Source organism: Chinchilla lanigera, unplaced genomic scaffold, assembly GCF_000276665.1.
Source record: "Chinchilla lanigera isolate Chin_1 unplaced genomic scaffold, ChiLan1.0 scaffold00158, whole genome shotgun sequence".
NCBI lineage: Eukaryota > Metazoa > Chordata > Mammalia > Rodentia > Chinchillidae > Chinchilla > Chinchilla lanigera.
The window spans coordinates 650,221-664,748 of record NW_004955559.1 but is presented as its reverse complement, the minus strand read 5'-3'; the positions used below and the strand labels follow the sequence as shown (position 1 = coordinate 664,748).

Sequence of the window (14,528 nt, the reverse complement as noted above, 5' to 3'; positions counted from 1 at the left end):
AGAGGAGAGCAGGAGGAGAGGAGGAGGAGAGGAGAGGAGGGGAAGAGAAGAAGAGAGCACTAGGAGAGGAGGAGGAAGACAGGAGGAGGAGAGGAGGAGAGAAGAGGGAGGAGAGGAGAGGGCAGAAGAGAGGAGAGGACAGGAGAGGAGAGGAGAGGAGAGGAGAGGAGAGGACAGGACAGGAGAGGACAGGAGAGGAGAGGTGAGAGAAGAGGACAGAAGAGTGAGAAGAGGAGAGGAGAGGAGAGGGCAGGAAAGGAGAGGAGAGGGCAGGAGAGGAGAGGAGGAGAGAGGACAGGAGAGGTGAAGAGAGGAGAAGTGAGGAGAGGAGAGAAGAGGAGAGAACAGGATGGGAGGGGAGGAGGGGAGAGGAGAGGACAGGAGAGGACAGGAGAAGAGAGGAGAGGAGAGAACAGGAGGGGAGAGGAGAGGGGAGGAGAGGGGAGGACAGGTCAGTTCAGGATAGGAGAGGAAAGGACAGGAGAAGAGAGGGGAGGAGATGTGAGAGGACAGAGGAGAGGAGAGGAGAGAGGACAGGACAGGACAGGAGAGAAGAGGAGAGGACAGGAAAGGAGAGGAGAGGAGAAGGCAGGAGGGGAGAGGAGAGGAGAGGATAGGGCAGGAGAGAACAAGAGAGGACAGGAGAGGAGAGGGGAGGAGAGGGGAGGAGAGGAGAGGAGAGGACAGGAAAGGAGAGGAGAGGAGAAGGCAGGAGGGGAGAGGAGAGGAGAGGAGAGGATAGGGCAGGAGAGGACAAGAGAGGACAGGAGAGGAGAGGGGAGGAGAGGAGAGGAGAGGACAGGAAAGGAGAGGAGAAGAGAAGGCAGGAGAGGAGAGGAGAGGAGAGGACAGGACAGGAGAGGACAAGAGAGGACAGGAGAAGAGTGGGGAGGAGAAGAGTGGAGAGGAGGGAAGAGGAGAGGCCAGCAGAGGGCAGAGAGGACACAAGAGGAGAGGACAGGAGAGGTGTGTCAAAGGCAGGAGAGGAGAGGGTGACACAGCCCGGCGCACTCCTGCCATCCTGCCCTTCCTCGTGCTGGTTGAGCATGTGGAGGGCAGGGGAGCAGCAGGCAGGGGTGGGGTGGGGTGCAGAGCTGCACGCTTCCGTTGGTCAGCCGATGGCTCCCTGGAGGGAGGAGGCCAGAGGAGACAGGTGAGAAGGGAGGTAGCAGACCGAGACGCAGAGGAGCAAGGCCAGGACAAAAGCCAGCCGGGCAGGGGCAGGCGGGGGAGCCGCTAGGCAGACAGCAGTGCACAAGGAATGTCAGTTCTCCCCTGAAACAGGAGAAAGAGGGAAGAAACGGGCTGTGGTGGACAGGCTGGCCATCCCAGCACTCTGGGAGGCTGAGGCAGGAGGATTGCAAGTTCAAGTCTAGCCTGGATCATATAGCGAGACCTTGAGTCAAAAAACAAAGGCAACCCCTGGGGACTCCTCCTGTTTCTGAGGAGATATCCCCCCCCCCCCAGGAGCTATTCCTATTCCCCATTCCTAGTGCCTATTCCTGTTCCCCAATAAACCTTTCCGACTTTTGTTTTTGGTACCATGAATCAAACTCAAGGCCTTGCGCTCTCCAGGCAGCCCCTGTGCCGCTGAGCTGCATCCCAGCCCTACCTTTCCTGCTCTTAAGAAACAAGAAAAGAAAAGAAACAAGGGCTGCAGATGGAGCTCAGTGTGAAGCCCCTGGGTTCAATCCACAGCACCGAGGGGAACGGGGAAAGAGAGACAAAGAGAAAGGGAGAGAGCGCCCCCCACTGTTCCATGGCAGGCATGCACCTGACGTAGCGCACATCCCCTGTGATGCACATGGGCTCAGGGCCCAAGTCTCAACCCACCGGAGAAAGGCAGCGGCACACAGCAGGTGCTCAATACTGGCTACTTTCCTCCCCAGGAAAGAGCGCGGGGCGGAGAGGAGAAGGAAGAGGAAATGAGGCCGTGTGCAGGGCACACAGACGGCACACGGGAAATGCAGGTGATCGGAAGAGTAGGGGAGAGGAGGGCGACAGGCAAACATGTTGCGTGGGGGCTGAGGTAGGGCTGAGAGGTGAGGGAGGAGAGACAGGGCCAGGTTGGCAAAGGAGAGTCTGCAGAGGAGGGGCGGTGGAGGCAGACTGCGGTGTATACAGCAGGCACTCAATAAATGCAGCACTCAGAATAGGCAGAGAAACTGGCAGGGCAGAAGGGTGGAGAGCTGGTGAGGCTAGAGGAAAGCAGCCGGGCTGTTAGCTGCCTAGCATCCAGTAGGTGCTTCATAATTGCTTGTTTTTTTGTCCCACGAAACAGTAGCTGGAGCTGAAAGGAGAGCTCTGGAGTGCGGGAACGGGAATGGGGTGGGGGGGACGCGAGTGTGGAGAGACAGCCTGGCACACCACTGGTGCTCCTAAGCGCCCGTTTCCTTCTCCGGCTGAAAGAGGCGGAGGCCGTGATCAGCGGAGAAGGGAGGGGCCGGGCGGGGCGCCCCGTGCGAAGCACCCATACACAGTAGGCGCTCAGAGCTGTCCCCGCAGAGCGGAAGCCAGAGAGGACAGGAAGGGCCTGCGGCGGTGAGCGAGGGTGCGGGCTCCGAATCCAGCACGCAGCAGGTGCTCAGCGGATGCCCACTTCCTCGCCAGCAGGGCTGGGCAGTCCCGGGGAGGAGGAAGGACTCGGGCCCGGAAGGACAGGAGGCAGCAGGGACAGCCAGCTCGCAGGGAAACCGGCCGTCAAACGCCCAGGCCTGCCACGGGCAGGCGGCCGGGAGCAGAGGCGGGGGCGCAGCGGGGGCCCAGGCGCCCACAGCAGGTGACAAGGACATGTGTGCGCCTGCTGGTGGGCAGGACGGGACAGGACGAGGGCGCTGGCCAGGTCCTGCTGCCTGGGGGAGCCACAGGGCCACTGTCCCGCCTGGCACCGCTGCCAGAGTGGAGGAGCTGCGGCCGCTGTCCCTGAGGCATTTGGGCCTCGGGAGGGGCCGCTGACCTCCGTGTCCCTGTCACCTGCCGCGCCCCTCTGAGTTCACACCCATGGCTGCTGCTCCCTGTCATCCGTCCCCGCGCCAGTCCCTTCCGCATCCACCTGTCCTGCTCTAGAGGGAAGGGGGCCAGGTCCCAGCCCACCCCCGCGGACGGCAGAAAGACAGGAAGGAAAGACAGGCGGAGGGCGACAGATGAGGACAGAACCTGCTTTATTCAGCCGCGCGCAGAGCCGCACGGCGCTCCCCTGGGAGCTGAGAGGGGGTCAGAGAGGGAGACGGAGGGGGTGGGCAGAGTTGACGGAGAGAGATGGGCGGACAGAGACGCAGAGGGAAGCAAGGATACGGAGAGGGCCAGCGGGAGAGAGGGCAGAGAGAGCCGGAGAGACAGGGACAAAGGGAGGTGCCCGGCGGGAGATGGGCAGGCAGAGCGGGAGGGCGAGGGTACAGCGCAGGTCGGCGGGTGGAGACGGCCAGGTCGGCCAGGGAGAGAAACTGAGACAGCGAGGAGACAGAGACAGGCAGAGGCAGAGAGGCAGGCGAGGACGCGGAGCCGCGGCTGAGAAAGCCGGGTAGGGGTAGGAAGGGGAGGCGGAGACAGGAGGAGCGGGCGGGAGGTCGGAGCGCCCCTCTCACCTGGCGTTGGTGGCGGCTGCACCCCGCACCCAGCCCTGAGATTTAAGGGGCTCCAGGCCCGCCCCCGCATCTGGCCCGACCCCTTGGCCGCTAAATCGGGCCTCAGCTGTCACAACAGCTGCCCCCCCCCCCCCCCCCCCGTGACACACCCCGGGCGGGACAGCGGGCAGCGCCTCCGGACCTTATTTGGCCAGGAAGCACCTGGGAAGCTGCGGCGCTGCCACTGAGGCAGGAATAGAAACCCCTGGCCCCTCCAGCTGTCTGCCATGGGGGGACGGGCGACAGGCGGGGTGGAGGCGGGGTGCGGGGAGAGGAGGTGCGAGTGAAGGTGTCCAGACACGGCCGGGGCGCCCTCGGGGTCGGCCCTTTCTCTTCACTGGCCACTGCCCTTTGACCCCACCCAACCCCAGCGTGGCCCCCGCTGTGTGGTGCGGGTGGGCATGGGGCGAGGCCCTGGCACCCTGGCCCTGGGTTCCACTGTGCCCTCTACCTCCTCCCCCTGGCTCCCCTCCCTGGACTGTGCATCCTGAGCCCCTGAACCTGGGTCTCCACCCCCTCGCGTGGCTGGCTGGCCCGGCCCAGGGAGCCCCGCATCTCCCCAAGCCCACTTCCTTCACAGCCCCGGCCCGGCCGGCCCAGCCCTCACCTCCTCTCCCTCCCGAGTGTCCTGGGCCACGGGTGCTCTTCCTGCTCCCCCCTCCCCGCTATCCTTGCCTCGGTGGCCCTGTCTGCTTCGTGTCACCGCCGGCGGGCTCTTATCACCTCCTCAAACAACTGCGGGCGGTCTGGGCACCCACCCCTCCCACTCCATCTCACTTATTTTTGGCCGTGCCGGGGAGGGAACCCAGGGCTATGCAATGTCCCCTCTGAGCCACGTCCCCGTCCATCCTCCCCGGCTCTGAGGCCCCTCAGTCTTGCACAGCTGATCTGCTCCCTGACCCTGTCCCTTGATTTTCCCATGCACCCTGTGGGACCCCCTCTGACACGCACACCATGGGGCAGGGAGCCCTGGTGTCCTCCTGGCCCCCAGCCAGGAGCAGCGTGACCACTGACTGGTGCCCAGCGCACAGGTTGGGATCCTGCCCGCTGTGGGAGTCACTTTACCCTTTGTCCCGCCCGCCTCTGGCCTCGGAGGGGCTGTTCTCCAGCCTGGGGCACTTTTCCTGGCGCCCCTGGGCTGCGCCTGCCTCCTCCTGGGAGGCCCACGCCCACACTGGCGCAGTGCGGAGTCACCACATGCTTGGTGGCTTACGCAGCACACAGGCTGTCACGCCTGTAGAGGCGGGGGCTACCGCCCTCTGCTGAAGGGCCCAGGCACTGTGCCCCGGAGCCACCCCCGGCTCACTGTTGGCTTGATCCCTGGGCTCTGGGATCCTAGGACAGCTCTGGCCCAAGCTCGGCCTGCCTCGAAGCCGAGAGCCGAGGAACAAAGCCTCCTCTCTGCCTTTTTTTTTTTTTTGGGTACTGAGGACAGAACCCAGGGCCTATGCACTTTGCACTTTGCCCTACATCCCCAGCCTTTTAAATTTTGAGACAATCTCATGAAGGCTCTGAATGGCCTAGACTGAGCTAGAACTCACGATCCTCCTGTCTCAGCCTCCTAGAGTGATGGGAGGACAGGCATGCGCCACCACCAGCTTCTGCTTGGCTCTCACCCCTGCTGAACACCCGCAGCCACAGCGGGTCTTTTCTACCTGTTCTTCGGCTCCCTGATGGAGGGGCCCGCAGGCGTCAGGCAGACGCAAGCCAAGCTGGAGCAGATCAGCAGATTTATTGAGGCAGCAGCGGCATGGGGAGTGGGGAACATGGGGAGGGCCCGGCCTTCCCGGGGCTGGGATGCACAGGCCCTTCCCCGGCACTTGAAGTCAGGCTGGCCGTGGTCGCAAGTGCTGCGCCAGGCAGCACTGAGTCCCTGCAGTCGGCCGGTCAGTCACTCTGCAGCCAGCAGCCCTTCTCCTCCACCTCCTTGGTCACCACCAGCAGCACCTCGCATAGCCCTTGGGCCAGGGCAGCCGCCAGGAAAGCCCTGGGTGGAGAAACGGCGACACTGAGGCCCTGCCAGCCTCCCGAGTCCCTCTGCCAGGGTGGGGCATGAGGGTCAGGCTCCAGCGCCCAGGCCGCATCCTGTCACTCGCTCCCCGCTCACCTGACGCCATCCTCGTCCCCTAGGGCCTCCGGTGCCCGCAGCTTGGAGTCGAGGTTGTAGTAGATGCCGTCCACCTGGCGCAGGGCCACCCAGTGCCGCCGGCGCAGTGGCAGGGACAGCAGCCCCAGTGACACAGGCGAAGGCAAGTTCAGGATCAGCCCCAGCACTTGGGGCAGGGCCAGCTGGGACAGGGGCCTGGGGGGGCGCAGGGGCAGGCCAGATGTCACTGACCACGGGGCCTCCCACCCGGCAGCTCCCTCCTCCTCCTCCCCACCCTCCTATCAGGGCTCCCAGCCGCCAGGCAACCTCCTGCCTGCTAATCTGCCCACTGCCATTATCACACGGCCTGCCATCCACCTGCACCTCCTCAACCACCAAACCAGCATCCACCAACCATCTGCCCACCTCCTGCTCGCCCCCGCCGTCACCCATGACGGACACGGCCAGCACCAGCCAGCCCTCTACCCTGCGGCCTATCTGCTCTTCACCCCACGCAGCAGCACCCACCACCCTGTTACAGTAACGTGAGACATCTGCCCCCTGCCAATCACCCGTCTTGTATTCATTCAACACCCGTCCACTCATAGCCCCATCCCCAACACCGCTGACCTCCTGGTCGCCCTCCTCTTAGATGCCCATGGCCACAATTATCCCGCCCACCACCCACTGACTCAACAGGACCGTCCCGTGGCCCTGCTGGTCCTTTCACCCACCCCCGCCATCGTGCCGGCCTGTGGGCCACACAGCCCTTCCCGTACCCCCCGGTCCCTCACTGACTGGTGTGGCCTTGCCCCTGCCTCCTGGGTGGCCCCAGTGTGGGCCCCAGATGCCAGCTCCAGGTCCTACCTTCTCCTGTCCCACCACACGGCGGCCAGGCCCAGTCCCTGCAGGGCCGCCATGATTACGTTGACGTCATAGTTGCCGGTACCCAGAAGGCTGCGGTGGGGGTTCAGCCGGGAGTCTGGGGCCAGCCTGGGAGAGCGGGTGACAAGAGCCTGAGCTGGGGCCCTGAAGAGGCCTCGCCCTTCCGCGTGGCAGGTTGTTCCCTCTCTACAGCCAGTACTGCAGTCCTGTCCCGACCCCACGCCCGTCCCCGGGGTCCCTGTCAGGCTTTGCTCTTCTTCCCTCTGCCTGGATCCCCCGAGCCCCCGTCCTCCTGAGCTGCCCGTCCCTCCTCCTCTCACACCACCCCTGGCTTCCCGGGGCCCCTGGACCGAGTCTCCAGCCCTCAGCCCTTCTCGTCACAAGCAGTCCCTTCCGCTGTCCCCTCAGATGCACCTCCTCTGAGGGGGTCTGCTGACCTCCAGGCTGGGCGTGGGGTTCTGTCTGGGCTCCCCCAGTGAGCTGAACCACCGCCACGACAACAATGTCCACAGCACCGTTCGTGTGCGTGGTGCTGGGGCCTGGGCCCAGGGCCTTGGGCATTCCTGCCAAGCGCTCTCCCACGGACCCACACTCCTAGCCTTGTAACTTTTATTTTCAGACAGGGCCTTGCTAAGTGGCCCAGGTGGGCTTTGAACATGTGCTCCTCCTGCCTCAGCTTCTGTAGTTGCTGGGATGACAGGGGTGTGTCCCTGCGCCTGGCATCACTGATTTAACACCGTTTGCTCCCACTGGAGCCGGCAGTGCCCATCCCCAGCCCACAGCTCCCCCTGGCGCCCTACTCCCCCAGGACAGGGTCCCACCTCCTCCAACTGGCATTCGCTGCTCCGTGGTTTCAGCAGTGGCCCTTCCCCGCCACCTGTCCCCAGCCATGCCCTGCATTCCTGCGTCCTGGTCTTTCCTCCAGCTCTCTGGGCCCACCCTGAGGCCGCAAGTCTCCCCGGGCCTCCTGCTCCTGCTCCTGCTTCTGCTTGGAACAACTGGACCTTTGTTCCCTGACCAGGCCCTGGGAGGGCAGGGAGGGGGAAGGGAAAGCTTGAGCCTTATTTTTCTGTTTCCCTCGCCTCCTCCCTCGGGCAGGGCTCCTATCTGACTCAGCTCTGGGCTTGGCATGAGACTCCACCGACCCCTGTTTTGAATGAGAAGAGATGAATAAATTCTATAATAATCAGCCCGAGGGTTATTAGGGAGATGCAGGAGGCTGGGAGCAAGGGAGGCTGTAGGAAGATGCATCTGGGAATCTGGGGGGACTGGCTGGACTGAGCCTGAGGCCAGAGGCTGGGGGAAGGTGCAGGTAGCAGAGAGCCAGGCGGAGAGGAGAGGCCAAGGCAGAGGGATTATGAAGAAGTGCTGTTTGAAGTTGTGAGGAACATCCAGGCTACCGAGGGAGGAAGGCACGGCGGGAGTAAGAAGAGGCAGAGTAAAGGCCTGGGGGCCTCATGCGGGGGGGTCGCTTAGGGGCTGGAGAGAAGTCTGGTTTGAGTGGAGCAGTGAGAGATAAAGCTGCAGAGGAGGGCACCAGCCGAGAGCACAGCACAAGGGCATCGGGCACCAGGCTGAGGGGCCCAGGACTTTCCCTAGGGGGGCTAGGGAGCCATAGAGGGCCGAGAGCAGGCGAGGATTAGGGTTAGGGTTATGCACTGTCTCCACGTGTAGCCGCGGGTTGCAGCTCAGGGGCGTGCAGGGGCAGGACCCGGCCTCGCTGTGAGTCCTAGCTGGGAGGCTTGGCCTGTCTGAGCCCTGCTTCTCCAGGGGTCAGGGAGGGTGACAGTCACCTCTTGCAGATCTCATCGGCAGCCTCCTGGCTAAAGAGCTGCTGCTGCAGGACGTTGTTGAGGGCGTGGACGGCACACAGCTCCAGGCGCTGCCGCTCGTGGTACACGGAGGGTGGGCTCGGCCGTGCTCCCGGGGCCTGGGACATGCTGCCCTCCGCTCCTGCTGGGGCTGAGGAGCGGGAGAAGGTGCTCAGGGCCTCGGGATCTAGAGGTGTGAGGTCCAACCTGCGAGGAGGCCCCTCGGCACCAACATTAAGGTGTGGGCTGGGGGCAGCCTCTGAGGACACTGGGCCCCTGACCCTGCTCCTTGGGCTGGCTCAGGGCAACACAATGCACCTCCATCCCCTATTCCTAGAGAAAAAGGTGTCTTCTCCTTTCGCGACAGAGAAACCCCTCCGGTTTCTAAGTAAAAGGGTGCCTATCCCTGTCACCTAGCAACAGAAGACCGTCCTCTCCCATCCCTAGGTAACAGGATCACCAGTTTCCTAGCAACAGAGAACATCCCCCCCCCTTTCTGGGTAACCAAGTCCCTCCTCTGATTACCTAGCAATAGAGGACTCCTCCTCTCCTGTCTCTAGGTAACAAGGTCTCTTCTGGTCGCCTAGAAACAGAAGACTCCCCTTCCCCGGTCATTAAAGAACTATCCTCTTCTCCCCTGGTAACAGAGCCCCCTCCCCAGTCACTAAGCAACAGTGCCTCCTCTTCCTATCACCTGGCAACCAGGCCTCCTCCCCGGGCGCCAAGGGCTCGACCCCCCTCCCGACCCGTACCCCAACCACGGCCCTCGCCCTTTGCCTGGCAACGCCCCTCACCCCGCCTGCCTCTCCGCTCCCCTGAGCCGGGGGCTTCCGCATCCCCCTGGGCGGTGGCTCCGGGCTCCGAGTGTGGGGCGGGCAACACCGCGCTGACTGGGCTGGCAGGACGGACTACAGGTCCCGGCGACCCCCGCACGCCGGACTACGACTCCCGACGGCCGCCGCAGGACTCTTGTGCTCTTGACCGTCCAGGCCGCCTGGCCCGGAAGTGTGCTGTCGCGGCTAAAAAATGCAGGACTACAACTTCCTCCCGTCCCCGCTGCAAACTCCGGAAATGAGTCTCGGAAATCCAATCCCGCGGGCCGCCACGCCCACTGCGACCCAGAGGATTCTGGGAGATGTAGTTAGCTCTCGCGCCCGCTTCCAGGAGCGGTGTTGCCCGCCCACTGTGATGGCGTCATGTGCTGTCCAAGGCGCTGCGTGACGTCACAGAGAAAAACAAGGAACCACAGGGGCCACACGGTGTGGGGGAAGAGCCTATGAGCTTTACTGAGACAGGAGACAGCTCTTGGAAAGTGCGGCCAGGCCGGGAGTGGGCGGCGGCGGCAGGTCCTCCCGGGTGGAGGCGGCGTCTCAGCAGAGATGGATCCCTGGCCTGGAGGCTAGCTCGCAGCAGCCTGCGGGGGAGAGACCGGAATGAAAGACCCAGACGGAGGAAAGAGAGCAATGGGGCAGACCAGCGAGGGTGGACGGGACCCAGAGAGCGAGCTAGACCTTGAGGGAAGGGACGTGGACAGAGACACAGAAAGAGTCAGGTGGTAGAGTGCGAAGGTTCAAGACATCAGGAATAAAGGTCGGCAGAGACGGATTCGAGCTTGAGACCCCGGCCCCGCGGAGCGCAACAGCCCAGGGCCCAGGAGAGGGGCCCCGGCCCCGGCAGGGCAGCCGCACCCAGGAGGCTGCGCCAGAAGGCGGCGACGGTGGCGGAGCCGGTGACAGCGCCGGGCTCTGCGGGGTTCTCCCGGTGGGTGTGCACAGCGAAGTTCCGGCCCGTGGGCCCCGGCGGACCTCTCAGCTCCACGTCCACCACGTGCATGTCCGCGAGGCTGCGGGAAGCAGGGGTGAGGGGCTGGCCTGACCCGGCCCGACCCCAGCTCCGCTCTGCTCACCTGAGATCGGCCACAAGCACCCCGATCACGTTGTCAAAGCCTAGGCTGGGCGCCGCCAGGGCAGCGGCTGCCATGGTGTTGGAGTTTCGAGGAGCGAAGGGGCAGAGCCCGCGGACAGGGCCCTCGTAGAGCACGGTGCGTGAGCCGGTGCTGCGCGCCGTAGCTAGGGGTCCCTCTAGCCGGAAGCCGTCCGGGTGTGTGGCCATGGTGACTCGCAGGCTCTGAAAGCAAGAGCTGGTCAGGGCGACTGGGAGCTTTTCAGGCTCCATCTGGTTTGGGGGAGCCCAGTGTGTCCTCACCTGGAGACCCCTGGCTGCATCCAATCTCGAGATGTCCTCAGTGCCCCACAGGGCTCCCCGGGCCACAAATACGGCGTGGCCCCAGCGGTGGGAGGCGTCCAGGAGCTGCTGCTCTGTGGTCTGGTCAGCCAGGGCTGATGGGGACCCCACCTGAGTGCGTGAAGGGAGGGAGGTTGGGGCAGGAGATAGACTGCTGCTTAGGGTGGAGCAGACCAAGGCAGGGGGGCTGGAGTCAGGGTTATGGGTCGAGGGGGGCTCACCAGAAGGTTGGCGTAGCGCAGGATGTGTGCCCCAGATTCGTGGATTATTTTGGGGTGGGCCACTTCTACCACAAGGTCAGGGTGCCTGGGAGAGGGGAGAGGGGAGAGGGCCTGGGAGGGGAGTTAGGCCTCCCCTCCCCCAGGCTTCCCCAGAGTGTGGGAGCCCTATCATTCCTCACCCCAGCTGGGCACTTTACATTTGGGTGACACAAGGCATGGAGAGGATCTGTCTGCTACCGCACGGCAGCTCAGGGAGGCTGGGGAAGGAAGCCCCACTCACACAGTATGGCCACTGACCTTTCCCCAAGGGCGGCGAGGTTGTGGAGCTGCAGGGCTGGGGGCACACGCCCTGCCATGCGGGCCGGGTCGCGGTTCCAGACAAAAACAAGCTCAAGCCCCAGTTCAGGTCCCTGAGCCAGGAGGTGGGAGACCAGGGACTGTCCTAGGGTGAGGGACAGGAGCGGGCTGGAGAACCAGAGGGGGTTAGAGACCCAGAGAGGGAGACAGTAGGCAGGGACCAGAGGCAACACAGATCCAGAGCGCGGGACAGAGAGCCAGGGGGAGGCTCGGAGGCAGGAAACAGACCAGAGAGGAGGGGGGACGGGGTGGGGGGATGGGCCCAGAGGAGGGGACAGAGACCCAGAGAAAAGGACAGGGATCCAAGAGAGCGAGACAGATCCAGAAAGAGGGGGACAGAGACGAGGGAGGGGCATAAACCAGAGAAGCGAACAGGGACCCAGAGGGAGAGGCCAGGGATGGGGTGGGCCGGCTGATGGCCGAGGCCTGGGCAGGCGACACAGACAAATGAAAGGCTCTGCAGAGCTGAGCTTCTAGGACTTGGGTTGGGGGCCTGGGCTTTGTAAGGGACTCACCGAGGCGGCCGTAGCCCACCACCCCCACCTTCTGCGGGACCCCTTTGGGGGCCATGCCCTTGGGTCTGATGGTCTGCAGCCCAGCCTCCCTGGCAGCTCACTGCCCCCTGTGCAGGCTGGGTAGCCGCTGATCTTTGGACGTTTGACCTTTGGGCCTGCCTGAACCTCCCCTGTGTCCACAGCCGCCACAGGAGGCAGTGGGTTTGCAGAATGTGGCGCGAGGGTGCCCTTGGGCAGGGCCGTGGCGACTTGGGCCGGCTCTGTGTGGCCCCTGCCTTCCCTGCCGTTCCTTCCTCTGCAGCCCGCACTGCTCCACGCCTTCCTGCTGATGTGGAAAATTCCCTCTGCAGTCCCCCGCCCCCTTTTCTGGCCGGTCAGGTTGTCATGGAAACTGTATCTTGCTTAGTGTGAGGAGAGGAGCCGGTGACAGGGACTGTGGGCCCTCAGCCGTCCCCTTGTTCCCAGGTCCCCAGCACCTCCTCGCCCCTGTTTTCCCCAGGTGGCCTGGGGCGAAGGCCTCGCCCTGGTCCTGTCCATGTCTACCCAAGGCAGCTGTGCCAGCTCTCCGTGGTTCAAGGCCCCCCACGCCATGGAGGGGGTGCTCTTTGCACCCTTCAGCCCCAGCTAGAACCCCCTTCCTCGGGTCTGATCGTCCTTCAGTTCACCTTGACTCTCCACTCTTCACCCCCACCCCCGCAGCCACTGGTGCGCCCACCTGGTACCCTTGCTCTCCCTCCATCCTGCCCCCCACATCCCGCCCCGGAGAGGGGCAGTGCAGCCTGAGGAGACCCGCGGTGCTCCCAGGAGGAGCCGGCCACCGCACTGGCGGGCCTGGCACAGAGATGGCGGAGCTGCAGTGCCCGGCTCCCTGCCCCCGCTGCCACCTGGTACCGCTGCAGTGTTGCCATGGCAACCAGGATCTGCGCTGCCTGGGCCAAGCAGGATGGGGCGGGCACGGATGCAAGTCCCTTGATGGGCAGGCAGAGAGGGGACAGACCAGTAGACAGGACTTGGGACAGGGGCGGTGCTGTGCTGAGCTTGTAAGGAAAGAATTCTGACTGCTGGGGGCAGATAAAGTGCTGGGGGTGAAGAGACGGACAGGAAAGAGGGCGCACCCAGGGCAAGGTAGTGGCCTCTACCAGAGCCCCGAGCATCTCCTACAGTGCCCAGGGCGGCCTTCTGATACCTGCACAGCTCACAATGACAGCAGGGGGTAGCTCCCTGAGGCTGAACCCTGGGGAATTGGGGCCTCAGCCACACCCCACACACACTGTCCCCTGGGCTTTGCTCCCTCTGGGGGATCCCCAGGGCTCTGTCCCGTCCTGCCCCATCCCCACTTTGTTTCCCAGAAGCCTTCAGTGCACCTGCAGCGGGACAGGTGCGGTGGTTGGGTCGGGCCCTGGGCTGGGCTGTGTCACCCAGAAAGCGCATCTGGAAGCCCTGGCCTCCACACCCACGTGTGGCCTGCAGTGGCAGCCGGTGTCTGCAGGTGGCTCAGGGCCACAGGAGGCTGCGCTGGAGGGGGTGCCTCATAGTCTACCGCGACGGTGGCTCTAGGCAGAGAGGAAGTTGGACACATGCTCACAGAGGGACGTGACCTGCAGGCACAGGGAGGCTGCCCGGAGGAAGGACCCTTCCCCTCGAGACTTTGGAGGGGGCATGACCTTGTGTCACCTTGGTCTTGGACCTGCTGCATCCAGAACGGTGGCAGTACATTCTCTCATTCTGGTACTTGGGGCCTCTCTGGGTTCTCTGCTGTGATGTGTGGGGTGATGATGTGTGTGTGGGGGGGCAAGAGTGCAAGCCTCGACCTAGACCCTGGGGTGAAAGAGGCGGAGCCTCGAGGTGGAGGGGGCGGGGCCTAAGCCCAGCGGGCGGTGCCGCTGGGCAGGGCATGTGAGGCTTTGGTCTTTTGGCTTCCGCCCTCTCATTCTGTCCCCACCCGCAAACACTTTGTTTTCTGTCTCCTCTCTGCTTTCAGGACCCCCTCAAAAATAAATTTTTTTTTTTTTTTTTTACTTTTTCGTGTTTTTTTTTTAAAGTAATTACAGAGCAGGTAGTCGTTGACGCAAACCTCCCTTCAGTATCAAAAGAGTCTGTGGGGAAGGGGAGCCGAGCGCGGGGGTCGCCGGCACCCCAGCCGCAGGTCAGGGCGGGAGTGGAGCGCGCGGCGCGGGGGACAGCCGGGGTCAGGGAGCTCCGGCGACGACGCGCGTGTCTGTCTCTCGGGTTTCCAGGGTGGAGGGCTTGGGAGGGAGGGACAGGCGTCAAACTGCAAAAAATGAACCGTAAAAGGAGGGCTGTTGGGTGTGAGGGGAAAGGGCACCCCTCAAAAAAGCTCCTCTCTCCCCTGGAAGGCGGCGGGCGAATGGCCAGGGGGGTCAGTGCGTCGGGAGGGCGCGCGGGAGGCACGGGGCGCGGCCGCTGCTCCCGGGTCCCGCGTCCCCCCGGGTCCGGGCGCGCGCACGGGCGCGCCGGGACCAGAGTCACCGCCGGGAGCGCGTTCTGTCCCCGCGGGGCCCCTGCCCGCGCGCACCCGCCGGGCTCAGATCTGCGTCTCTTGCACGTTCTCCTTGGAGCCGCTCTTGAAGAGCAGAGGTTCGTGGATGGAGTTGAGGCCGGCCGGGCCTTTGCCCCCGCAGCCCCCGCCGCCCGCCGCGCCGCCGTAGTGCGCCTTGAAGGCGGCCGCCACGTAGTGGTGGTGGTTGAGGTGGTCGCGCTCGAGGGCCGGCAGCGCCAGGTGGCTGTCACCACCCACGCCCGCGCCTCCGGCCACGGCGGCCGCG

The 14,528-nt window shown here is 64.2% G+C and overlaps 3 protein-coding genes across 6 annotated transcripts in view; all 3 read right to left on the bottom strand.

The window, feature by feature from the left end:
- Positions 1 to 5,336: 5,336 nt before the first annotated feature.
- Positions 5,337 to 9,571, bottom strand: Josd2 (Josephin domain containing 2). 3 transcript variants are annotated; one of them, XM_013509061.1, is made up of 6 exons: positions 9,200 to 9,571; positions 8,931 to 9,042; positions 8,388 to 8,556; positions 6,577 to 6,702; positions 5,731 to 5,925; positions 5,337 to 5,610 (listed from the first exon to the last, which is right to left on the bottom strand). In XM_013509061.1, the coding sequence occupies exons 3-6, from the start codon at positions 8,531 to 8,533 to the stop codon at positions 5,511 to 5,513; spliced, it is 567 nt and encodes a 188-aa protein (XP_013364515.1). In that variant the 5' UTR covers positions 8,534 to 8,556; positions 8,931 to 9,042; positions 9,200 to 9,571; the 3' UTR covers positions 5,337 to 5,510. The 3 variants fall into 3 exon arrangements, with proteins under 3 accessions (XP_013364515.1, XP_005412836.1, XP_005412837.1); XM_005412779.2 differs by having other exon boundaries at positions 8,931 to 8,988; XM_005412780.2 differs by lacking the exon at positions 8,931 to 9,042.
- A 93-nt stretch (positions 9,572 to 9,664) lies between these two features.
- Aspdh (aspartate dehydrogenase domain containing) lies at positions 9,665 to 12,110 on the bottom strand. Of its 2 annotated transcripts, none has more exons than XM_013509060.1 (7): positions 11,743 to 12,110; positions 11,168 to 11,335; positions 10,871 to 10,955; positions 10,611 to 10,760; positions 10,312 to 10,532; positions 10,094 to 10,248; positions 9,665 to 9,819 (listed from the first exon to the last, which is right to left on the bottom strand). In XM_013509060.1, the coding sequence occupies exons 2-7, from the start codon at positions 11,224 to 11,226 to the stop codon at positions 9,776 to 9,778; spliced, it is 714 nt and encodes a 237-aa protein (XP_013364514.1). In that variant the 5' UTR covers positions 11,227 to 11,335; positions 11,743 to 12,110; the 3' UTR covers positions 9,665 to 9,775. The 2 variants fall into 2 exon arrangements, with proteins under 2 accessions (XP_013364514.1, XP_005412835.1); XM_005412778.2 differs by having other exon boundaries at positions 11,168 to 11,312; positions 11,743 to 12,054.
- Positions 12,111 to 13,741: 1,631 nt separating this feature from the next.
- Lrrc4b (leucine rich repeat containing 4B) overlaps positions 13,742 to 14,528 on the bottom strand; it is a gene marked incomplete in the record, with an annotated part of 29,550 nt that continues 28,763 nt past the window's right edge. The window contains 1 exon segment of the mRNA XM_013509059.1: positions 13,742 to 14,528. Coding sequence (XP_013364513.1) covers positions 14,288 to 14,528 — 241 coding nt within the window.

What these genes read in the sequence shown, in the direction of transcription:
- Aspdh (XM_005412778.2), bottom strand. Translation starts at nt 11,797, where the DNA reads ATGGCCCCCAAAGGGGTCCCGCAGAAGGTGGGGGTGGTGGGCTACGGC. An exon ending in GGTGGGCTACGGCCGCCTCG is followed by an intron (nt 11,313 to 11,742) that starts GTGAGTCCCTTA and finishes CCCTCACCCTAG; the next exon opens with GACAGTCCCTGGTCTCCCAC. An exon ending in CTCGCCGCCCTTGGGGAAAG is followed by an intron (nt 10,956 to 11,167) that starts GTCAGTGGCCAT and finishes CCCCTCTCCCAG; the next exon opens with GCACCCTGACCTTGTGGTAG.
- Josd2 (XM_013509061.1), bottom strand. Translation starts at nt 8,533, where the DNA reads ATGTCCCAGGCCCCGGGAGCACGGCCGAGCCCACCCTCCGTGTACCAC. An exon ending in GCCGATGAGATCTGCAAGAG is followed by an intron (nt 6,703 to 8,387) that starts GTGACTGTCACC and finishes CCGCTCTCCCAG; the next exon opens with GCTGGCCCCAGACTCCCGGC. An exon ending in GTGTGGTGGGACAGGAGAAG is followed by an intron (nt 5,926 to 6,576) that starts GTAGGACCTGGA and finishes GCGCCCCCCCAG; the next exon opens with GCCCCTGTCCCAGCTGGCCC.